The sequence below is a fragment of the Eptatretus burgeri genome, chromosome 4 (assembly GCF_056783735.1).
Source record: "Eptatretus burgeri isolate ZD-2024b chromosome 4, Ebu_testis_v1, whole genome shotgun sequence".
NCBI classification, from domain to species: domain Eukaryota; kingdom Metazoa; phylum Chordata; class Myxini; order Myxiniformes; family Myxinidae; genus Eptatretus; species Eptatretus burgeri.
This window is the reverse complement of record NC_140964.1, coordinates 14520928-14540483: the sequence shown is the minus strand read 5'-3', so window position 1 is coordinate 14540483 and position 19556 is coordinate 14520928. Positions and strand designations below refer to the sequence as shown.

General features: G+C 41.3%; 2 protein-coding genes across 2 annotated transcripts in view; one reads left to right on the top strand and one right to left on the bottom strand.

The window, feature by feature from the left end:
• LOC147027508 (uncharacterized) overlaps positions 1 to 19556 on the bottom strand; it is a 410973-nt gene that overhangs the window by 36174 nt on the left and 355243 nt on the right. The gene's annotated exons all lie outside the window — the stretch shown is intronic.
• LOC147027510 (uncharacterized) lies at positions 13095 to 15119 on the top strand. The gene is made up of 4 exons (XM_085876979.1): positions 13095 to 14072; positions 14166 to 14324; positions 14592 to 14649; positions 14945 to 15119. The coding sequence occupies exons 1-4, from the start codon at positions 14026 to 14028 to the stop codon at positions 15002 to 15004; spliced, it is 324 nt and encodes a 107-aa protein (XP_085733105.1). The 5' UTR covers positions 13095 to 14025; the 3' UTR covers positions 15005 to 15119.

The window sequence follows — 19556 nt, the reverse complement described above, 5'->3', positions numbered from 1 at the left end:
AGTTACCTGTATCACCTATTGGACTCGATTCCGGTTTAGCAAAGATAATGATTTGAATGAAGTTGATCATGTGATGTCAAAACACCGTAAATTTATGGAAGCAGCACAATTATGATTACCTATGCCATCGAAGGTGGATGCAGGCTGTTTTCACCCCTGTCTGTCTGTCTATCAGTAAGCAGCATATCTTAAAAACTTATTGATGAATTTAGACGAAATTTGGTGGACAGGTTGGATGTGTGACAAGGACGAACTGATTCAATTTTGGTGAAGATCCGAACACGAGGATTTTTAAAAGCGATTCTTCACCATAGAGTGTGATATGATGGGGCCAAATGTGATATTATCAAAATATCTCAAAAAAGTAATAGATGGATTCGGACGAAACTTGGTGAACAGGTTGGGTGTGAGACGAGGACAAATTGATTCAAATGTGGTAAAGATCCGGATCCTGACAGAATACGAGAATTTTTTTTTAAAACTTTTAAAGTGATTCTTCACCATTGAGATATTGGGCCAAAACGACATATAACATGATATTTCAAAAAGTTATGGACGGATTATGCCAAAGTTGGTTCGGTAACAAGAACAAGTCGATGTGATTTTGCTTCAGGTCGGGATGTAGATCAGGCCTATCGGTGGGATACAAAATGTAAACTATTCAGCCTGGTGGAGGTATGCACTCTTCAGTGTCGTTCGAAGTATAAATAGTTTACTACAAACGAAAAAAATATCTGATAATCCACCAAAAAAAAAAGGAATAGCTACAGAAACAATTCATTTACTTGCTCTTTGGATATACCAACAAGGAAATACGGCTTGAACAGCATAGTGATCGAAGAATCATTACAAAAATCCAGAAGAATCAGGCTGAAATTTCTCGAGTCTTGTTCCTTTAAACATCAATTGCTGCATTCTACCTCCAAATGTTTTGTGTTTTATACCCAATTTTCATTCGATATCCACATATTGCTCGGTACATGGGATGGTAGCATAACTGCTAAGGGACATGACTGTGAACTCTAGCACTGGAGTTGTATCAGCAATGTATTTATTCTGGAACGGTCCATTCCTTGGATACGACCAAGTTATTTTCTTGTCTACTTTGCCTCATCTGTACTAGAAAAGGAGCCTTTGTGAGTGTGTCTGCGCGTCCGGATTCCACCCATTGGTTGGACAGTTCGCTCTGACTCCACACACACAATTTCTCTACTTTGGCCGCCATGTTGGTGCTTACTGATATGCAAAATCAAGGACATCTTTGGAGCTGTTACATTCACAATTACCATGCTCTGATCCCTATAGGTTTTCTCTTCAGTGTAAAACGATCAAAGTGACAGTTAACAGGATTTTGCGCCGATAGGCGTCACAGGCCTTGTGAAGATAGGCCTCAGCGATCGAGACAGCGTTCTGTTGTTTATAAACCACTCAAATAACTACACGGCACTATCTTAAGTCGTGCTTCTACTGTGTTTAATGAGGTTACACAGATTCTTGCTATTATTTCCAACTATTTTCTCTTAAAATTGTGAGTTGGACAGGCGACTGTGATGGGTTATTCTGTGAAGTCGGTGATAGCATGATAGGTGAGTGGAAAGCATTAAATATTCCGCTGTTTTGATGTGGGAATGCCCGTTTGCTTTTATGAGCAGGAGGATGATGATAAGGAGAGGAGAGGAGGTAGAGTAAAGATGGGACAGATTTGGAAGGGGGAGGTTGAGGCGATGGGAGGAGGGGGGTTGAGTTCTTTCGGTGGGTGGGGGGAGGTTGAGTTGTGGTGGAGGGGTTGAGGTGTTCTGGTGGGGGCTGGCGAGGCGGTTTGAAGGCTTGAGGTGGGTAGAGGGTTGATGCCTTCGGGTTGGGAGGGGGAGGGTAAGGAATTGGGGTCAGGGAGGGGCTGCTTGGGATTTGGGGAGAGCGAAGATGGGACAGTGTTGGGAGGGGGAGTTGAGGTTTTGATGGGGGGGGGGAGGACTTTCAGTGGGGAGGAAGGGTTGAGGATTTGTCATAATTGCATGTGTAAGTTTACTCACAGTAAAAATGCAACTGGCCACAGGTGTATGTGTGTGTGTGTACGTACACATGCACGTGCGCGTGTATCGCTGCGGGGGGGGGGGGGGAAGGGACGCAATCACCCAAAGGGTAATGTGCTCGTCGACATTAAACGTTCATCATATACCAGCAAACAAAACCTTTTTACAATTGTATTTATTCACCTTCGACCTCGTTTTCAGCCAAATTATTATTAAAAACTGATCTGTCTGCAAGAGCAGAACATTGGAAGAAGCAGTATTTCCTTTTCTGATGATTTACAACTTTGGATAAGGACATTTATGGAATATGGAGAAGTAAACAATTCCCATTGTATTTTCATTCAACAATTGCATGTGATGATTGTTGCCAGCACATACATGACCTCTTGAAACAGCATGTGAGGGGAGAGAATATATATTCTTTATTCTTTGTAGACATGGACTTTTCGAGTGTTTCATGAGTCTTAATTTCGGCGAACGATGATTAAACAGCGCGTTAAATCAGGTTTCGTTTTGGGGTGTAAATTAAAGATGTGAAATGCTGTGCAAAAATTCCTAAGATACACGACTATTACTACTACTATCAATACGAGTACTAGTCAAAAAAAAAACAAAAAAACAAACAAGGAAAGCAAAAAGCCAAAAAAAATCTCAAGCACTCAATAAGTCATCGAGACAACGACGGCACATTTAAACACTCAGTGAAAAAAATAATCTAAAAGTGGTCAATAATGTCAAAATTCCCTCCAAACCCGATGATTCCTGTCTTCCCAATCGTGGCGAAACAATCAAAAGGAATTCGGACCATTTGGACTGACCCGTGCCACGGCCCAATTGGGATGACAAAAGACAACAAAATGGCGTCGCCACGGCATGCAGAGAGATGGGAGGAGATGAGTGACACTTCGTGTCATCCTCCCCAGAGAGTCGACCAACGACCTGCCCTCGGGCCACGAGGGGTGTGCATGCTGTCAATCCAACGTGCTTCGTTGATGGACGGTTCTCTCCCGGAGCAAAAACAATAAAAAAAAAACAAAAAAAATCTCCGATGTAGCACCCTGCGTTTGCTGTTCACTACACAAAGATGCTTGCAGATACTTTGTGTGCATGAGAGTGAAACGACCGCTGGGCCACAAAGACAACCTCGTTGCGGCCGCTTGGAAACCATAAAAAATAATGATGTACCTCTATTGGCTCGAAGAGAACCTCCGATTCCATACATTCCAATGCCTGATGACATCATAAAATGAGCTGCCAATACACAGCTGAAGATTGAAGTTAGTTTAAATTAATAACCCCCTTGATTGCAGTTGTCTGCATGCTTAAATCTCTCAAGCACGGCGCAGTCTATAATGTTGGGCCCTATTCTTACCCCTGCTGACCTTGTTTCATTAATAGATCCCATGTCTGATTGTCCCACAACAATCCACTGTCAAAGGGTAACCTCACATGATCTGTAGTTTCGCTCTTACATCTGCCTGTACAAAATGGAAGAATGATACGATTAGATAATAACGCTTGCCATGAACTACGTCATCAAGAACCATCAAATTTCACAAAGGTCAAGATACTTCCTTGTGTCGAAGAATCCATTTTTGAAATGACCTCTGCATTTTTAGGAGCCAAGTTAATTTCTCAGTGATGATAAATTTGAGAGGGCATCAAAATCCTTTTACTACAATCTTAATGCCAAGATGCTTCACCCGAATCAATTATGGATAAAAGAGGCACGAGCTACAGTTCGAGACATTTTCAGGCTCGTTTTGTTTTTGCAATCCCGTGCCACGGTAGTCGGAAGAAAGAGAGCAGCAAACGTTTACAACAGGATCCTTCCAGGAGACGAGACTTTTTGTCTTTGCCCCACCGGTGTGGCCAGCGTAAATTTCCTCCCAGTAGGGGTACAGACCAGGATGGACAAAAAGTGAGGAAATGGCTTGAAGCAGATGAGCGACCCTGGTGATGCGTGCCTTCCTTCCTGGTGCCCGTTGCCTGGATATGCCAGGCCCCAGGCCAGCGGTGTCCCTGGGGACTTGGGTGTCAGAGTTACGATGGGCGGCAGTGCCCAGAGATCTCTGCTTGTAATCAAATTACGAAAGTAAGGAAGGGGTTGGGGGGGGAGGGAGGAGTGGGGTATGCTTTACATTCAGCTGGAAAGCTCACAGCTGAGGCGAAACCATCTGCCCCGAGGAGGCCGCAAAGCCTTGCGCCAAGGCAAACGTTTAGCTGAGAGTACAATAAGGGCGACACGATTCACTTGATGCGGTTCGGCCCTGGATCAAATGAATACCAAATTTAGCAAATCGAAAGGCCGGCTTCCTACGTGACCAAATTGAATGACCATTTGTGGTCGAGTAAAGTTCAAGCGCTATATGTTCTTGCTTGTTTCCAGGCTGTATTTTTTGCAAGCAGACAGTAGAAGGGAAGATAAAAAAAGACGAGCAGAGAGCAATCTCTTCCTCAATGGAACCTCAAGGCTATTCAGCAAGGCAGGAAAACTCTCCACTGAGACGAGAGCCGACAAAAACCAATAAACAACCCGCGTTTGTTTCCCTGCGAGTGTGGTGCGGCCTTCTGTTAGATGGGTATGCGTTGACTGAACATTTCTGTTTTGATTTTACACTTATTGGCTGTTACTTTGAATCAGTTTTGAAATACAGTGGAAAACATGTCACCGACGGTCAATAGAACCGACTTTAGAGCCATCGTGCTATGACGTACACTAACTTATTCAAGTTAGTTCTCTGTGACTATAGATTTGGAAGATTAGATTAGACTATAGATTAGAGCCATCGTGCTATGACGTACACTAACTTATTCAACGGACATATCTAGGAATGATTGATCCATGATTAATGGCAATGGAGGCAAAGGAAAATTTGTGGAAATGACAAGGATATTAATTAACTGTATAAAAAAATATTAAAGCATTCCGGCAACACCTCTCTCCTGATAGTTTATCTTACTTGGTTTGATCATAAGTCAATATGTTGATACTAACTAGGTCTGAATGTGTAAAATACAAGAAACTGTTTCCTGATAATGCCATTTGGCATCGTTATTATGAATGGTTCAGGTGACATGGGGTTTATTAAGCTTGAACGATATAATGATGCGACTGACGAGCCGTGGTGTCCTTTCTCATAAACAAATAATACATCTTGCAAGGCAAAGTGGAGTGACTAAAACGAGGACACAACTTGACAAAATAACATGATGATGAGCAGAAAAAAAAAAAAAAATTGTAATGCTCATCAATTATTTAATTCTTCTTCTTCTTCTTCTTCTTCTTCTTCTTCTTCTTCTTCGCCATTCATATGCAGCACAACGCTACAGGGTAGCATCATTGGCTGAGGGCGTGGCTCTGTCGATGATGCAATGCCGACTGCGGGTTCCGGCAGGAACTTGGAATTTGGTCATGGTCTCGGCAATAGCTCGCCTACTATTCACAAAGGACATCATGGGACCTTTAGCATCCACCAACGAATGCTGGCAGATGGGACGTGCATTTAGCCTCGATCAGAAGGGCAGCACACGCATCGATGAATCACCCTGCCTGTGAAACACCAGGGTGACGGTTTATAAGCTGGGTCAGGATTCAAACCCAGGCAAGAAAGCTTCAAGGCGAGTGTGCGTACCTCCAGGCCATCCTGTCAGTCCAATGATGTCCTATACTTTTGACAGAGCATCGGGGCAGCTGAAGCAGCTCTTATATTTGAAAGGGCTATGCTGGGTGGCTTGCCGTTACCTTCTGAGCAGTTAGTCAGGAACATGGAATTTGTTCAGGGTGCTGGTTATAACTCGCCTACTCTTCGAAAAACATACCGTGGGACCTTAAATGTCCATCAACTAATGCCAACAGAGGGGGCGACCAGTTCAACGCCTATTCGAGGGACGCACATTGATGTATCGTCCTATCTGAGAAACGCCAGGGTGACTGTTTACAGCTGGGCCAAGACAAATCCCAGGCTTGAGGGCGAGTGTGTTTACCTCTGAGCTTATTGTGCCAGCCCGATGTGCCGATTCCATGAAACATTCCAATTTTTGACCAAAATTAGATTTTTTTGAAATTCCAAAATGACCAAAATACAATGACTCCCAAACAAAAGGAGGTTCAAATCACATGTGCTGTATTTTGTTTTTCTTTCTTCTATCTATTGACTCTTATATTAAGGACATTGCTATTCTTAGCATAACAAAATTAATGAATCAGTATAAAAATGTAAATTAACGTCCTCATTTATCATAGTATACATTTACAAGGAGAAAATAGAACAATTCGGCAAAATGTAAAAAAAAAAAAGAAAAAAAAAAAAGAATGTAACAAGAGGAACAGAAGAAATTGAGGGGGGAAACACCATTTCAGGGATGTGAGGAGAAAGTAATGATAATAATAAGAAAGTAAAGTAATAATAGCGGAGGATGCACGGGGTAGACAAGCAAACTTTGAGGAAGGAAAAACTTGGAATTTGGAAATAGGTTACCTTGTGTGGGAGAGGGAGGACACTGGTCAGGGTTTTGGATGGGGGGATGATATGAGATGGTGGTGAACAACCATTTCGAAGACCTGGAGGGAAGAATGAGATGGAAGAGAATGTGGAAGTTGGTTCCACGGACGCGAGTAAAGAGGAACAAATGTGTGGAGATGAGCAGTGATCCTGGATTTTGGGACTTTCATCAGAAGGGGGCTACTGGCGGACCGTGTGTGATCTGCAGAAACCTTGAGGGACAAAGCATGGAAAGAGCAGAGGGTGCAAGACAAGAAAAAAGACTGCATAATAGAGAGAGAGTGACAACAACTTGTCTGTAATGTGAAAATGATAGGTCCAGAGAATCAGCTTCATCGTGGGAGAGATTCCAATGGTCTTGAAGGCCTTGGTTTACACAGTGTCAAGTTGAGCAAGATGTGAGGCAGAGGAGTCAACCCAGTGGGGAGAGCAGTACTCCATCAAGCTGCGGAGGAAGGCCTTGAAGGTGGATAGAAGTTCAGGTGTGCTAAAGAAGGACAGCGGAGGATGTCCAGTCGGGGTCTGGCTATGTGGCTAGTCCAACAAGGATCATGGCTGACAGCAAGACCCAAGAGTAACTGAACGTCTTCATGAGGATTGTTAAAACATAGACAGGAGGGTTTGCCACACGGTCCTGTGTGAGAGAGAGAGAGAGAGAGAGAGAGAGAGAGAGAGAGAGAGAGAGAGAGAGAGAGAGAGAGAGAGAGAGAGAGAGAGAGAGAGAGAGAGAGAGAGAGAGAGAGAGAGAGAGAGACAGAGAGAGAAAGAGACAGAGACAGAGACAGAGAGACAGAGAGACAGAGAGACAGAGAGACAGAGAGACAGAGAGACAGAGAGACAGACAGAGAGAGAGAGAGAGAGAGAGAGAGAGAGAGAGAGAGAGAGAGAGAGAGAGAGAGAGAGAGAGAGAGAGAGAGAGAGAGAGAAAGAGAGAGAGATCAGGATTGAAGGACATATTTAAACTGCTTCACCATGTTGTGTTTTTTTTTTCAAAGTCTACAGAGAGGGAAAAGGCTGCAGCCTGCCTGTCTGAAGGATGTGATGTCACTGCAGAGGGTGGAGACATCAGCAAATAGATAAAGATGATTTTCCAGAGGGTCAGAGAGATCGTTAATCAAGGGCGTAGCCAGAGGTCCAAAAGCGATGAGGCGAAAAGAAGTGAACTGTCCTATTTAGGTATTGTGATAGGAGTGGAGATAAGAGTATTCAGAGCACTGCCAGGTAGCTTTGATAGTTTACTCCCCAGGAGGCTCAGATGGCCAGAGGGCTCAGGCCAGATCATATTTCAGGAAATGAGCGACGAGGAAACTGTCTCGTCTGCCTCAGCCTGGCTACGCCCTAGTTAATGAAGATCGGGAATAGGACAGGGCACAGAACACTACCTTGGGACACTTTAGCCTTAACAGGGTGAGGAGATTAAAGGATTCAAGTGAGAGTCAAACATTGGCTTTGGGAGTAGAGGAAGTCAGTAAGCCATGTGTGGAGTCAGCCTTGGATGTCATAGGCAGAGAGTTTGGAGGCATGGCGGGATGTCAGACTGCATTTATAACATGACATGTGTCGAGAGAGACGGCTCCGATCTCATGTCCGACATCGCGAGCCTCCATCCATTGTTGGGAGAGTAGAAGCAGCCTGTCCTGCTTGGTGGAGTGACCTGGTCTGAAGTGAAATTGGTGATACGAGATGAGGTTGTTGGAGGAAAGGAAGGGTTTCACATCAATTGTGATGTAGGACAATGACCTTGCTGATGATTAGAAGTAAGCCGATAGGTCTGTCATTAATGGGATCGGTTTTTGCATCTTTTATGTAATGCTGTGATGTTCGCAGATTTCCAAGCAGATGGAAGATGAGCAAATGATAGGGTGAAAAGGGCAGAGAGGATGTGAAAGAGCAGCAGAACAGGACTTTAGGACACATGAGGTGATACTGTGCAGTCCAGTTGTAGAATCAATCAGAATCAAGGACGAACTGAAACTGCTACACCTTCTCAGGTGCAAAAGACACAGAGTACAGGAGCAGTTGGGAACAACAGGAAAGAATGGGTTCCGAGAGTGAGGGGCTGGAGACACAAGATTTGGAAGCAAACACAACATTGAGGCATTCGGCCTTCTCACGAGAAGAGTTGGCTGTGGTGCCATTTGAAGAGAGGGAAGCGATGGAGGGGGTGCATACTCTGGAAAAGAACTTAACAAGGTGCCACCAGGTTTAAGAGGAGGGAGACAAGTTTAAAAGTTCAACATTGAGGTTGGACAGATTTTGTTGTCTGGCTCTCTTGACAGTGGACACACACCTGCTGTGGGATTTATGGAATATGATCTGAGTTTGCCTTTGGCCAGTTTTGCTTTATAGGAAGAGAAGGCAAGGCCGAATAGAAAATCCTCTTCATCTCTTTGCTGATGACTCCACCCTCTGCTGTACCATCTGACATCCCTCAGACCGGCAAGCAGCAGCTTCTTCGCTCTCTGCAGATCTGGATAAAATCACAAACTGGTCCAACATGTGGAACATGTCTTTCAATCCTGAAGAATCTCACACGCTCACGATTCTTGTCTCCTGCCCCCCCCCCCCCTGTTTTGCGTTGTGTGTTAGCTCTCATACGAGCCTCGACAATGTATACAAAAAAAGAAATTTTGAAGACAAGATGGGAAAGAGAGAGAGACAGAGAGACAGAGAGACAGAGAGACAGAGAGACAGAGAGACAGAGAGACAGAGAGACAGAGAGAGAGAGAGAGAGAGACAGAGACAGAGACAGAGACAGAGACAGAGACAGAGACAGAGACAGAGACAGAGACAGAGACAGAGAGAGATAGAGAGAGAGAGAGAGAGAGAGGAAACGAGAGAGAGAGAGAGAGGAAACGAGAGAGAGAGAGAGAGAGAGAGAGAGAGAGAGAGAGAGAGAGAGAGAGAGAGAGAGAGAGAGAGAGAAGGTTTCTGTGGAAGAATTCCCAGGCCAAGTTAACATCAGGGGCAGTAGATATGGGAGACCAGTCCTAAAGAGAAATGCCTGCTTGCAGTCCTTGCCAATTTGAGTGAACTGCTGGACTCGCCGGCATTGAGGCAGCTCTCTGAGAATAGCCAGAGAGATGTTGACTTTCACAAGCACATGATCAGATGAACCAGAGGACGATCAGGACACATTTGTGGGAAAGTTTGTAATCACCAAGTCCAGAAGGGAGGATTTGCCATCGGGAGAAATCCAGGTTGGAAAGTTTTACAGATTGAGTCAGTCCCATGGAGTCACAGAAGTCCTTTTCTGAAATGCCATGGTTGATTCGAGAGAGGTTCCAACATGCAGCCAATTTACATGGTGACAATTGAAATCACCAAATACGAGGAAGAGATAGTTGGGATGACTGGTGAAAATTTTGTCCATGTTGTTTGAGAGAGAGATGGTGATGGAGTCATCACTGTTGTTTGGACGGTACAACACACAGATGAATAAGAGGTGGGAGCGGAGGGGAAGTCACAGCCAAAGGTACTCCTGGGTGTTGGGAAGTGTAAGATCAGTCGAAGGGCAGTGAGAAATTGAGTTATTGATTTAAAGTGCAACTCCGCCACCAATGCAGGGTTCCAGCCTATCAAAGGGGAGAAGACAACCACCGGTGAATGCCATTAAAGAGTCAGGGACTATCCTGGAATGGCCGACATGTCCCGGTTCTTGAATAAGAATGCTCCAGGTAGTTTAACCAACACTTGCAGAGTTTCAAATGACCTTTTCTTTAATTTAATATACGACACGTGTCGGTGGAAACAGTGCCTTTTCCACAAAAACCACACGTCCTGCCAGACCGGTGAAGAGTCCGCTCGCCCTGTGCAGCGGAGATGACGCAACACATGGGTGGAGCATAAATATGCATGAGGCAAAACATGAATATGCATAATGCAAGACATGCATAGAACATAAATACATATTTTCCATTCAAACTTGGTTACATCACAGGGATATCCTGTGGGAGGAAGTATTCTGTTTAACAGATGATATCCAGTTTATCAGCAGTAGCTTGGATCGAGAGATCTGTCAGATTGGAGCGGAAGCCTCAAAGATGTTTGAGGTCCACACAGTTAGGAACAGGGGAGGAGATGCTGGGAGGATGTGGGATGGGGAGTCTGGGAGGGTGTTGCATGGGGGGGGGGAGAGGGGAGGATGTGGGATGGGTGATCAGAGGAGGTAGGAGGGTGCGGGAAGCTGGGAGAGGATGAGACAAGGGGAAAGCTTTGAGGGGTGGGACGAAAAGGTGGGTGGGGTGAGGGGGAAGATTTGAGGAGACTGGGTGGGGGAAGCTTTGAGGAGTTGGGGTGAGATGGGGATGTAAAAAGAGGGGACATGAAGTGGAGGAATGTTAAAGAGGGGGAGACACAGAATGCGTTGGATTGGAAGGACCCGGGCTTGTAGGAGATGTGGGGGAGGGTACTGACATGGAGGGGTTTGACACCGTTAAAGGACGTGAAGGGGAACTGATTATTATGAGCAGACAAAAATCTGCAAACTGGACTTCTCAAGATTCCAACACTGGACATAAGGAGACAAATATCATGGGATGGGTGGAAATATTTTTTCTTGAAGGCATGGAGAAAGGTGGTGGTGTAGGCATGGGAGGAGGGTTGGTGGACAAAAGGCTCAGCTGACAGACAGTTTTGGTCATGAAGAAATGAAGAAAAACATGAAGAAAAACATGACACGTGGGGGTACTCCTGACAGAAAGACGTGCATAATTTTAAGAATGAAATCTTCTTTTTACATTTTCCAGAGAAGTTAAAGCAAGTTACATCTTTAGATTATACTCTTCACGTATTCAAAATATTCGATGAACGAGATACTGTCAACATTCCAAGACATGCTGTCATTCATTTATTTTTCAAAATACAAGTCGATATAATAAATGTTTAAATAGTTTCAGTAATAATAATTAATTAAATTAAATAAATAAAAATAAAAGGTTCACGGTTCTTCAACCAGTAACTCATTTGTAAAGCTTTTTGGCAACCACTCATGTCAGGAAACATCTTCCTCATGTATTAGACAAATGCTAGTTACAGGATACTAAGCTATATTATGAAATAATTTCAGTTGACATCACAAAAAAATGTGCTAATGAGAAAATCCGAATTGGAACTGTTGTGCTTAACGTATAATAATCAGACCTTTAAACCACAATGCATCGCATTTTAACCAAGGGTTCTTCTGCTTTTAGAGCAAGTCAAGTGTTTGGGCATTATGATGTCATCAAAACACATGGACTGGTGTTGATTCTGTCATGCAATACATGTTTTTCTGCATTCTGCAAATTCAGCGAACTAAATTAAATGGTGGTTAGGCCTGGTTAAATTTTAGAATAGCTTATGAACATTTAAAAACTTATTAATCCCATGAGCATTCAATGCATTGTTAAGGAGAGGGACAGCGCAGTTCGGACGGTTTGGAGACAAGTGAGAGAGGCGAGATTGAGATGGTTTGGACATGTGCATAGGAGGGAAACGGAGTATATCGGGAGAAGGATGCTGAGGATGGAGCCACCAGGTCGCAGGAGAAGAGAAACGCCAAAGAAGAGGTTCATGGTTGCGGTGAGGGCGGACATGCAGGTGGTTGGAGTGTCAATGGAAGATGTGGAGGATAGAGCGAAATGGAGACTGATGATCCGCTGTGGCAACCCCGAACGGGAGCAGCCGAAAGAAGAAGAAGAAGAAGAAGAAGAAGAAGAAGAAGAAGAAGAAGAAGAAGAAGAAGAACAAGCAGAAGAAGAAGAAGAAGAAGAAGAAGAAGAAGAAGAAGAAGAAGAATATATACACGTGTATATATGTATATCTTCTTCTTCTTTCGGCTGCTCCCGTGAGGGGTCGCCACAGCGGATCATCCGTATGTTCCGCATAGTGATTTGGCACATATTTTACGCCGGATGCCCTTCCTGATGCAACCCTGGTCACCTTTTACGACACAGGGATATGGTACACCGATTTTAACCGGGGTATACACCGGCCCAGCATACTGGTACTCATTTCGCTGACCTCGGAAGGATGACAGGCTGAGTCAACACCCTGGTGTATTAATTCAGTGGCCCAACGGGGCTTGAACTCAGGAACTTTTGGATCCCAAGCCGCTGCCCTAACCACTGCGCCAACACCAGGCTACGTGTATATATATATATATATATATATATATATATATATATATATATATATATATATATATATATATATATATATATATATATATATATATATATATATATATATATATATATATATATGGTGAATATACTGGTTCTGACTCACTTTTCCCCATGTAAATGAATGGGGGATTTTCAGCGATTCATATTTTTTTCCCTAAAAATAAACCCCCTTCTTATCCCAAGGTATATTTATTTGTCTCCCCTTTTAACCTGGCGACACTTTTTTTTTCAAATAATCCATGCAATAAGATAAAGATTTGTTCAAGTACTAAAGTGGTAATGTGATTTGTTAAAGGTGATTCGAAAGAAATATCTGAAACGTCTAAGCCTCGGGACACTCATCAAATAACCGATGCATATTGTTTAGCTCACTCATTGAACCTATAAAGATTTGTTCATTCTCAAATTCCTTCAATAGTTTAAATTTCTTTGCACAATAATCCCCATCTAAAATATTGAAAAACAAAACATTTGAATCTTTATATTTTTTAAGATACCCCTTTTGTGCCATTACGAAATGATAAACTTCTCTTAATGATCTCATCTGGCCACCGCCCGAGTTGCAAATCATTTTTGTGCATAAACCACGCCATAAAAAAAGTTTTCTTTCAAATGTTTTCAGTTCGTGCCATGAAAATGAGGAAGTGTTTTTTTTACACGGTCGTGCTGTGTGAATGAGGAAGTGTTTTTGGACAGTCATGCTGTGAAAAAATAGGAACTATTCTGTGAGACAAGGCCTCGTGTTTCTATTTTATCTCAGAACACGAACAGGCTTTTAAACATAAGTTTAATCAAAATCATTTTAGGGCATTTTAAGTATGTTTTAAAAATGATTCATACAATTTGAGAATATATCGCCCAGTTATTTTCCAAGCTGTCTCGCCCGAAGCGTCATTTCCTGTGGCCACACCCAATGATTAAGCAATCTCCTCATCGTTGCCTTATAAGTGATTCGCCAGACAAAGTTTCTGCCAGACGGGATTTTCATTTTTACAACTGAGACAAGAGTGATCTTTCTTCCGCGAACAAAACAGCTCAACACAAAGTTGGTAAGCCTGTGTATAGGTTCCTCTTTGAACGATGAAGCAATTGATTATAAATTAAATCGTGATAATTCTGATATATTTTTTTTTCTTAGCAGGTCCTTGGAAGAAGAGCAGTTTACATATCACGATGAGGTGCATGAAATTCATGCTCTTATTGAAGAGGTCAATCATCTTAGAAGAGAATTGAAAAACATTTTTAATGACTGACACGACGTCTTATCACGGCCTCTGATCTTTTTGCCATCTTGTACCAATGGTAAAAAAAAACTGAGACATGGACTCACTCTCTTCCGATGAAGATAACAGCTCACTACAAAGTTGGTAAGTTTGTGTATGGTTTCCTCTTTGAACGATGAAGCAATTGATTATAAATTAAATCGTGATAATGCGAAAATATATATTTTTTCCTGGCAGGTCCTTGGAAGAAGTGGAGTTTACATATCACGATGAGGTGCATCAAATGAATGCTCTTATTGAAGAGGTCAATGATTTTAGAAGAGAATTGAAAAACATTTATAATGACTGGTACGAAGTCTTATCACGGCCTCTGATCTCGAATGAATTAAACCAATGGTGAGACACGTGAGTGTGTGTGTGTGTGTGTGTGTGTGTGTGTGTGTGTGTGTGTGTGTGTGTGTGTGTGTGTGTGCGTGCGTGCGTGCGTGCGTGCGTGCGTGCGTGTGTGTGCGTGTGTGTGTGTGTGTCTCTTTCCCTGTCTGTTTGTCTCTCTCTATCTCTCCCTGTCTGTCTCTTTGTATCTCTCTCTGTCTGTCTTTCTACCTACCTCTCTCTGTCTGTCTCTCCATCTATACCCTTGACTCATTATTTTTTTTTTTTCAGCTCGATCACACAACATAAGCTGTTGAAGCAATCTGGTACAACACATGATTTTCTGGAGGTAAATGTTTCTGAATTATTATTTAGTTATTTGTTTATTTATTCTTTTATTAATATCACTCTCTCTTTGGAATGTCGCCTTATGTTGGTTGCATCATTAGTTTGGACGTGGTTTTACCAGTACACTGGAATTCATTTTATTGGCCTTGGAAGGATGACAGGCTGAGTCGGCCTCCTGGTGTGTTAATTCAGTGGTCAACGAGGCTTGAACTTAGAACCAACACCAGGCTTACTCATATTACCATGTAATTATCTTTATAAAACCTAATTATTATCCACTTTTTGTTTCAAAACAGAATATGGTGTCTGAGTTTCGAAATCACAAGACATCTGAAGAAGATTGCTGGGAAAGATAATACATTCTCGCAAATGAATATTTAATATTTTCAATTTTGATTAATTATATTTGTTTTGTTTACAATTACTTGATTTTGAATTTCAAAAAAAGGATCAAGACATGAAGGAGAGGGAGGGAGGGGGGTGGGGGGGGTAGGTGCGCTCCCCCAACGACCCATCACCCCCTCATCGCACCCCTCCCCTCCCCATGTGTGTGTGTGGGGAAGGGTGGGGGTGGGATGAGGGAGGTGGTGGGTCAAAGGTGGGGGCGCACAGGGGGGATGAGGGGGTGGGGCTTGTGTGGGTGGGGTTTATGTGGGCGGGGCTTGTGTGGGCGGGGCTTGTGGGAGGGTGTTTATGTGGGTGGGGCTTGTGTGGGCGGGGCTTCGGTGGGGTTTATGTGGGTGGGCTTCGGTGGGGGGCGTTTATGTGGGTGGGGCTTGTGTGGGCGGGGCTTCGGTGGGGTTTATGTGGGTGGGCTTTGGTGGGGTTTGTGTGGGCAGGGTTTATGTGGGTGGAGCTTGTGTGGGAGGGGTTTATGTGGGCAGGGTTTATGTGGGCGGGGCTTCGGTGGGGCTTATGTGGGAGGGGTGAATGTGGATGAGGCTTATGTGGATGAGGTTTGTGTGGATAAATGGATGGGTGGATGAGTGGAGCTTGTGTGGATTGGTGGATAATTTTTTAATTAAATAAACATGTTGTGTGTGGGGAACTAATTAACGAATCACTAATTATGTGAATATGATGATTAGGGGTGGAGTTTGTGGGGGGTTTGTGTGTGTGGAGGTTGTGTGGAGCTTGTGGGGGGTTTGTGTGTGGTGGGGTTTGTGTGGGGTTTGTGTGGGGTGGGGTTTGTGTGGAGCTTGTGTGGGGTGGGGTTTATGTGGGTGGGTTTTGTGTGGGCGAGTCAAAAAGGGGCGGAGTCGAAAAATTTCAATTTATCTTTGTCTTTTGTAATTCCTGGGAATAAAATGAACCTAAAATCTCTTCCCCTTCCAAATCATATATCTTATAAGTCCAAGGAACCGTATCTATTACATCAACAATTTTAAAAAGTTCGTTCGTCCATCGTTTAATATAACCCTTTTCAAAATGAGATTTTCACCTATATATTCTTACGATATCACTAACTTTGAACTTAGGTTTTCTGACATGAATCTCTTTTTCATATTTTAATTTTGTAAATGTTTCTGATGGTTTCATATTTGTTGACGTGTGAACCGTGTCATTATACTTATCCACAATATCCTGAATAAAAGATGACCATTGTTGTGAACCGAGTTGTGTGAATTTTTTATATAGTCTCTCTTTTAAGGTACGATTAAAACGTTCAACAACAACTGCCTTCCCTTCATTAAAGGTACTGTAATACTGTAATATGTAATACTGTTATTTTTTAGAAAATTCATAAATGTCTTGTTATAAAACTCTCTAGCCTCATCAGTCCACAATTTTTTAGGTTTTCTCTTACTTTTATTAAATATCTGTTGAAAGGCTAACATAAGAGTATTACCTGTTTTGTTTTTTAATGGTACAACCCATGCGTATCTACTCCTCAATAACGGTTAAAGCATACTTGTACCCCTTATCATTATTGAGTTCAATCAAATTAGCAGACCAGATATAATCTACGTCCTTGGAATAAACTTTCCTTCTCTGAAACTTTGTGAATATTGGTTTATGTAATTCATCAGCTAATTGCTCTTCAGTCTTAATGACATCATTAGAGCCTATAAGTTTTTTGAATTTCCAAGTCCAAGTTTCAATTTAGCACTGATCATCTTCTTCACAATGAACCGATCAACTTTTTCTCTCAAGGTTGGATTTTGTATCAGAGACAAATTATACAACATTTCTCTATCGGCTTCATGCTTTTCTTCCAACGTTGTGGTATTCCCATAATCAATATCGTGTCTCATGCACACTTCATCAACTCTATTGATGGGTTTACTCCATGATTTAGGATTGTCTGCCTCATCTAATCTTTTATCCAAGTTTGTGCCTGGACCACAGAAAGAATACTCTGGAAGATGTAATTCCCCTGGTATTCCAGTAGTTGTAAATTTACTTCCTGATAAAAACTTTTGTATATCTCCTCCTCGTTTGTGTTTGGAGATAAATTGATTTTTTTTTGAACCACACACCGAACATATACCTTTTTGTATAACCCTGTTATTTTTACTTTTAATATATGAAATATTTTTAGTATTAGTTTTCTTTTTACATTTGAGACAATAACTCATTTATTTATGTGAAAAAATTCCTGTAGAGTGCAAAAACCTTTTTAGTTTCCAACATGCACATTTGAATCTTAATTTTTAAAACATAAAGAATCCTTAGAAATGCCTTCACTCTCTCCTCCATTTATTGAATAAAAAAAAATAAAAATGAAAAACTTGAATTAAAATGAATATCTTGTCGATGTCAATAGTCTTGTAGAAAATATTTCAAATAGACTTGTCAATTCTTTGTTTTCCTCCTCGGTGGGTTGAGTTATTTTCTGTAATACCACCAATCTTTTTTTAATCTCACTGGTTTCCATATTTTGATATTTATTTTGTCTCGCTCTTTCCTCCCTCTCCTTCTCTCTCTCCTCCCTCTCCTTCTCTCTCTTCTCCCTCTCCTCCTTCTCTCTCTTCTCTCTTTCCTCCTTCTCTTTCTTCTCCCTCTCCTCCTTCTCTCTCTTCTCCTTTTCCTCCTCTTCCCTCTCTTCTTCAACTCCTTCCTCATCCCTTATTATCCTTGAATCGCTTACACCCCATAGAATATCATACATATATTCATCAGGATTTCTTGTTATTCCTGTATCCAAAATATTTTTTTTACAACAGGAAACCAATAAAATTTCTTTTGAATTTCTAAAAGAGCCTTACCTTTTCTTAACATTATAATTTTTTCATTTTTAACATTCTAATTAAATCTAAAGTTGTCGGTTTATCAACATCAGCATAATGCCAATCTTTTATTGAAAATACCTCATTCTTATGTTGTAGAACATATTTATTAAAATACCGAATACCCTTTTCTTGAAGGTATGCTTGGACACAGAAATGATAATTTTCTTGAAGCCTTCTTGCTGTCATTTATGTATTAGAAATATATGTTAGAATAATATTATGGCACGAAACACCTCCCCATCTTCCCATAGTTAAATCATTTTGTATTTCCTTACTTATTATATATAATCCTGTTTTTTCTATTTTCATGATATAAACAAGGGCAAAAGCATTATTATATGTACCCTTATTAAATTCTTTTATTTGTTGTTTACTAATCGTGGCCCCACAAAACTCATTCTCAATACCAAGTGGATAATATTCTTCCTTACGAGACTGATTTAATTGTTCCAGGTCTTCGAGGTTAATTTTAAATATACCCTAAATCATTCATATCATACCCCCATTGTTCTATTCTCATACAAACGATACGCCCTTCTTTATAAAAATTTATTTTAATTCGAACTGTGAATTCTGTATGACCTGGAGATAATATCAACACTTCTGTATCTATGGAATACACGGCCGTTTTATTTAAAGATATATATTGTGATAAATCGCTTAATCTCACCAAGTCATTCGCGTCAGTCGGGCTTGGATAATTTTTTAATTTCTAAGCATTTTTCATGTTAATTTTTTGGTTATATTATATTTATGTCGTTCAGCCTGTGCCTTTGTGTAATAATTTGATAAATCAATATCCAGTTCTTGAGATACACCAAAGATAGAACCATCTTCACCAACATAAGTCATTTATATTAGATTAAAAATAATATAAATTTTTTTTATTTTTGTTGAGTTGAAATAACACATATAGACATAATTGACCACAACACTTGGAATTTAATTCTTGGACTTGAAATGTTTGATAAACACCATTCTGTAAGAATTTTATGACTTCAACAGGTGGTGGAAGACCAAAACTATCAAAATAATATTTGTCTTGACTATTAAAAATACAAACCCAATGAGAACCGTTCCCATTATTATCTTCTAAGTTCATAATAATATTCTTTGTATGTTTCGGCACATTTGTTAATTCATCTCTCATACAAATAACCACATGATGAATTTTTAATTTCTTACAATATTTGACAAGTTGTAAATTTGATGTTGTATTCTTTCCAAATTCTTTAAACCACTCATCAATGCTCATTTATTTATTAGAAAGATAAAATCCATTACCTCTTTTCGTTAATTTTACACCTGCTTGTGCTATAGAAGAAAGCATATCTCCAACTAACAATCTCGCTTTATCAGGCAGACCTTCAAGTTTTTCAGCAAAATCTACAATTACACCACTTCCACTAATTTGTTTCTCCAACTCTTTGTTATGTCTTTCCAATTATTTTTGAGCCTGGAGTTGAGCCTTCCTTTCGTTGGCAGTTTTCACCGCTGTTGAAATACCACCCGTCAATGCTCCAACCGCACTTAAACCAGCAAATAAAGGAATTAGAAATGGGAGAAATCCTCCACTCGTCTCTCTTATTGAATATTTTTTCAACATTGGTTTTGTTATTTTAATTTTAAGTGAGCCAGTGTCATTCAAGATTTTAACCTGTTCTCTTGTGAGCAA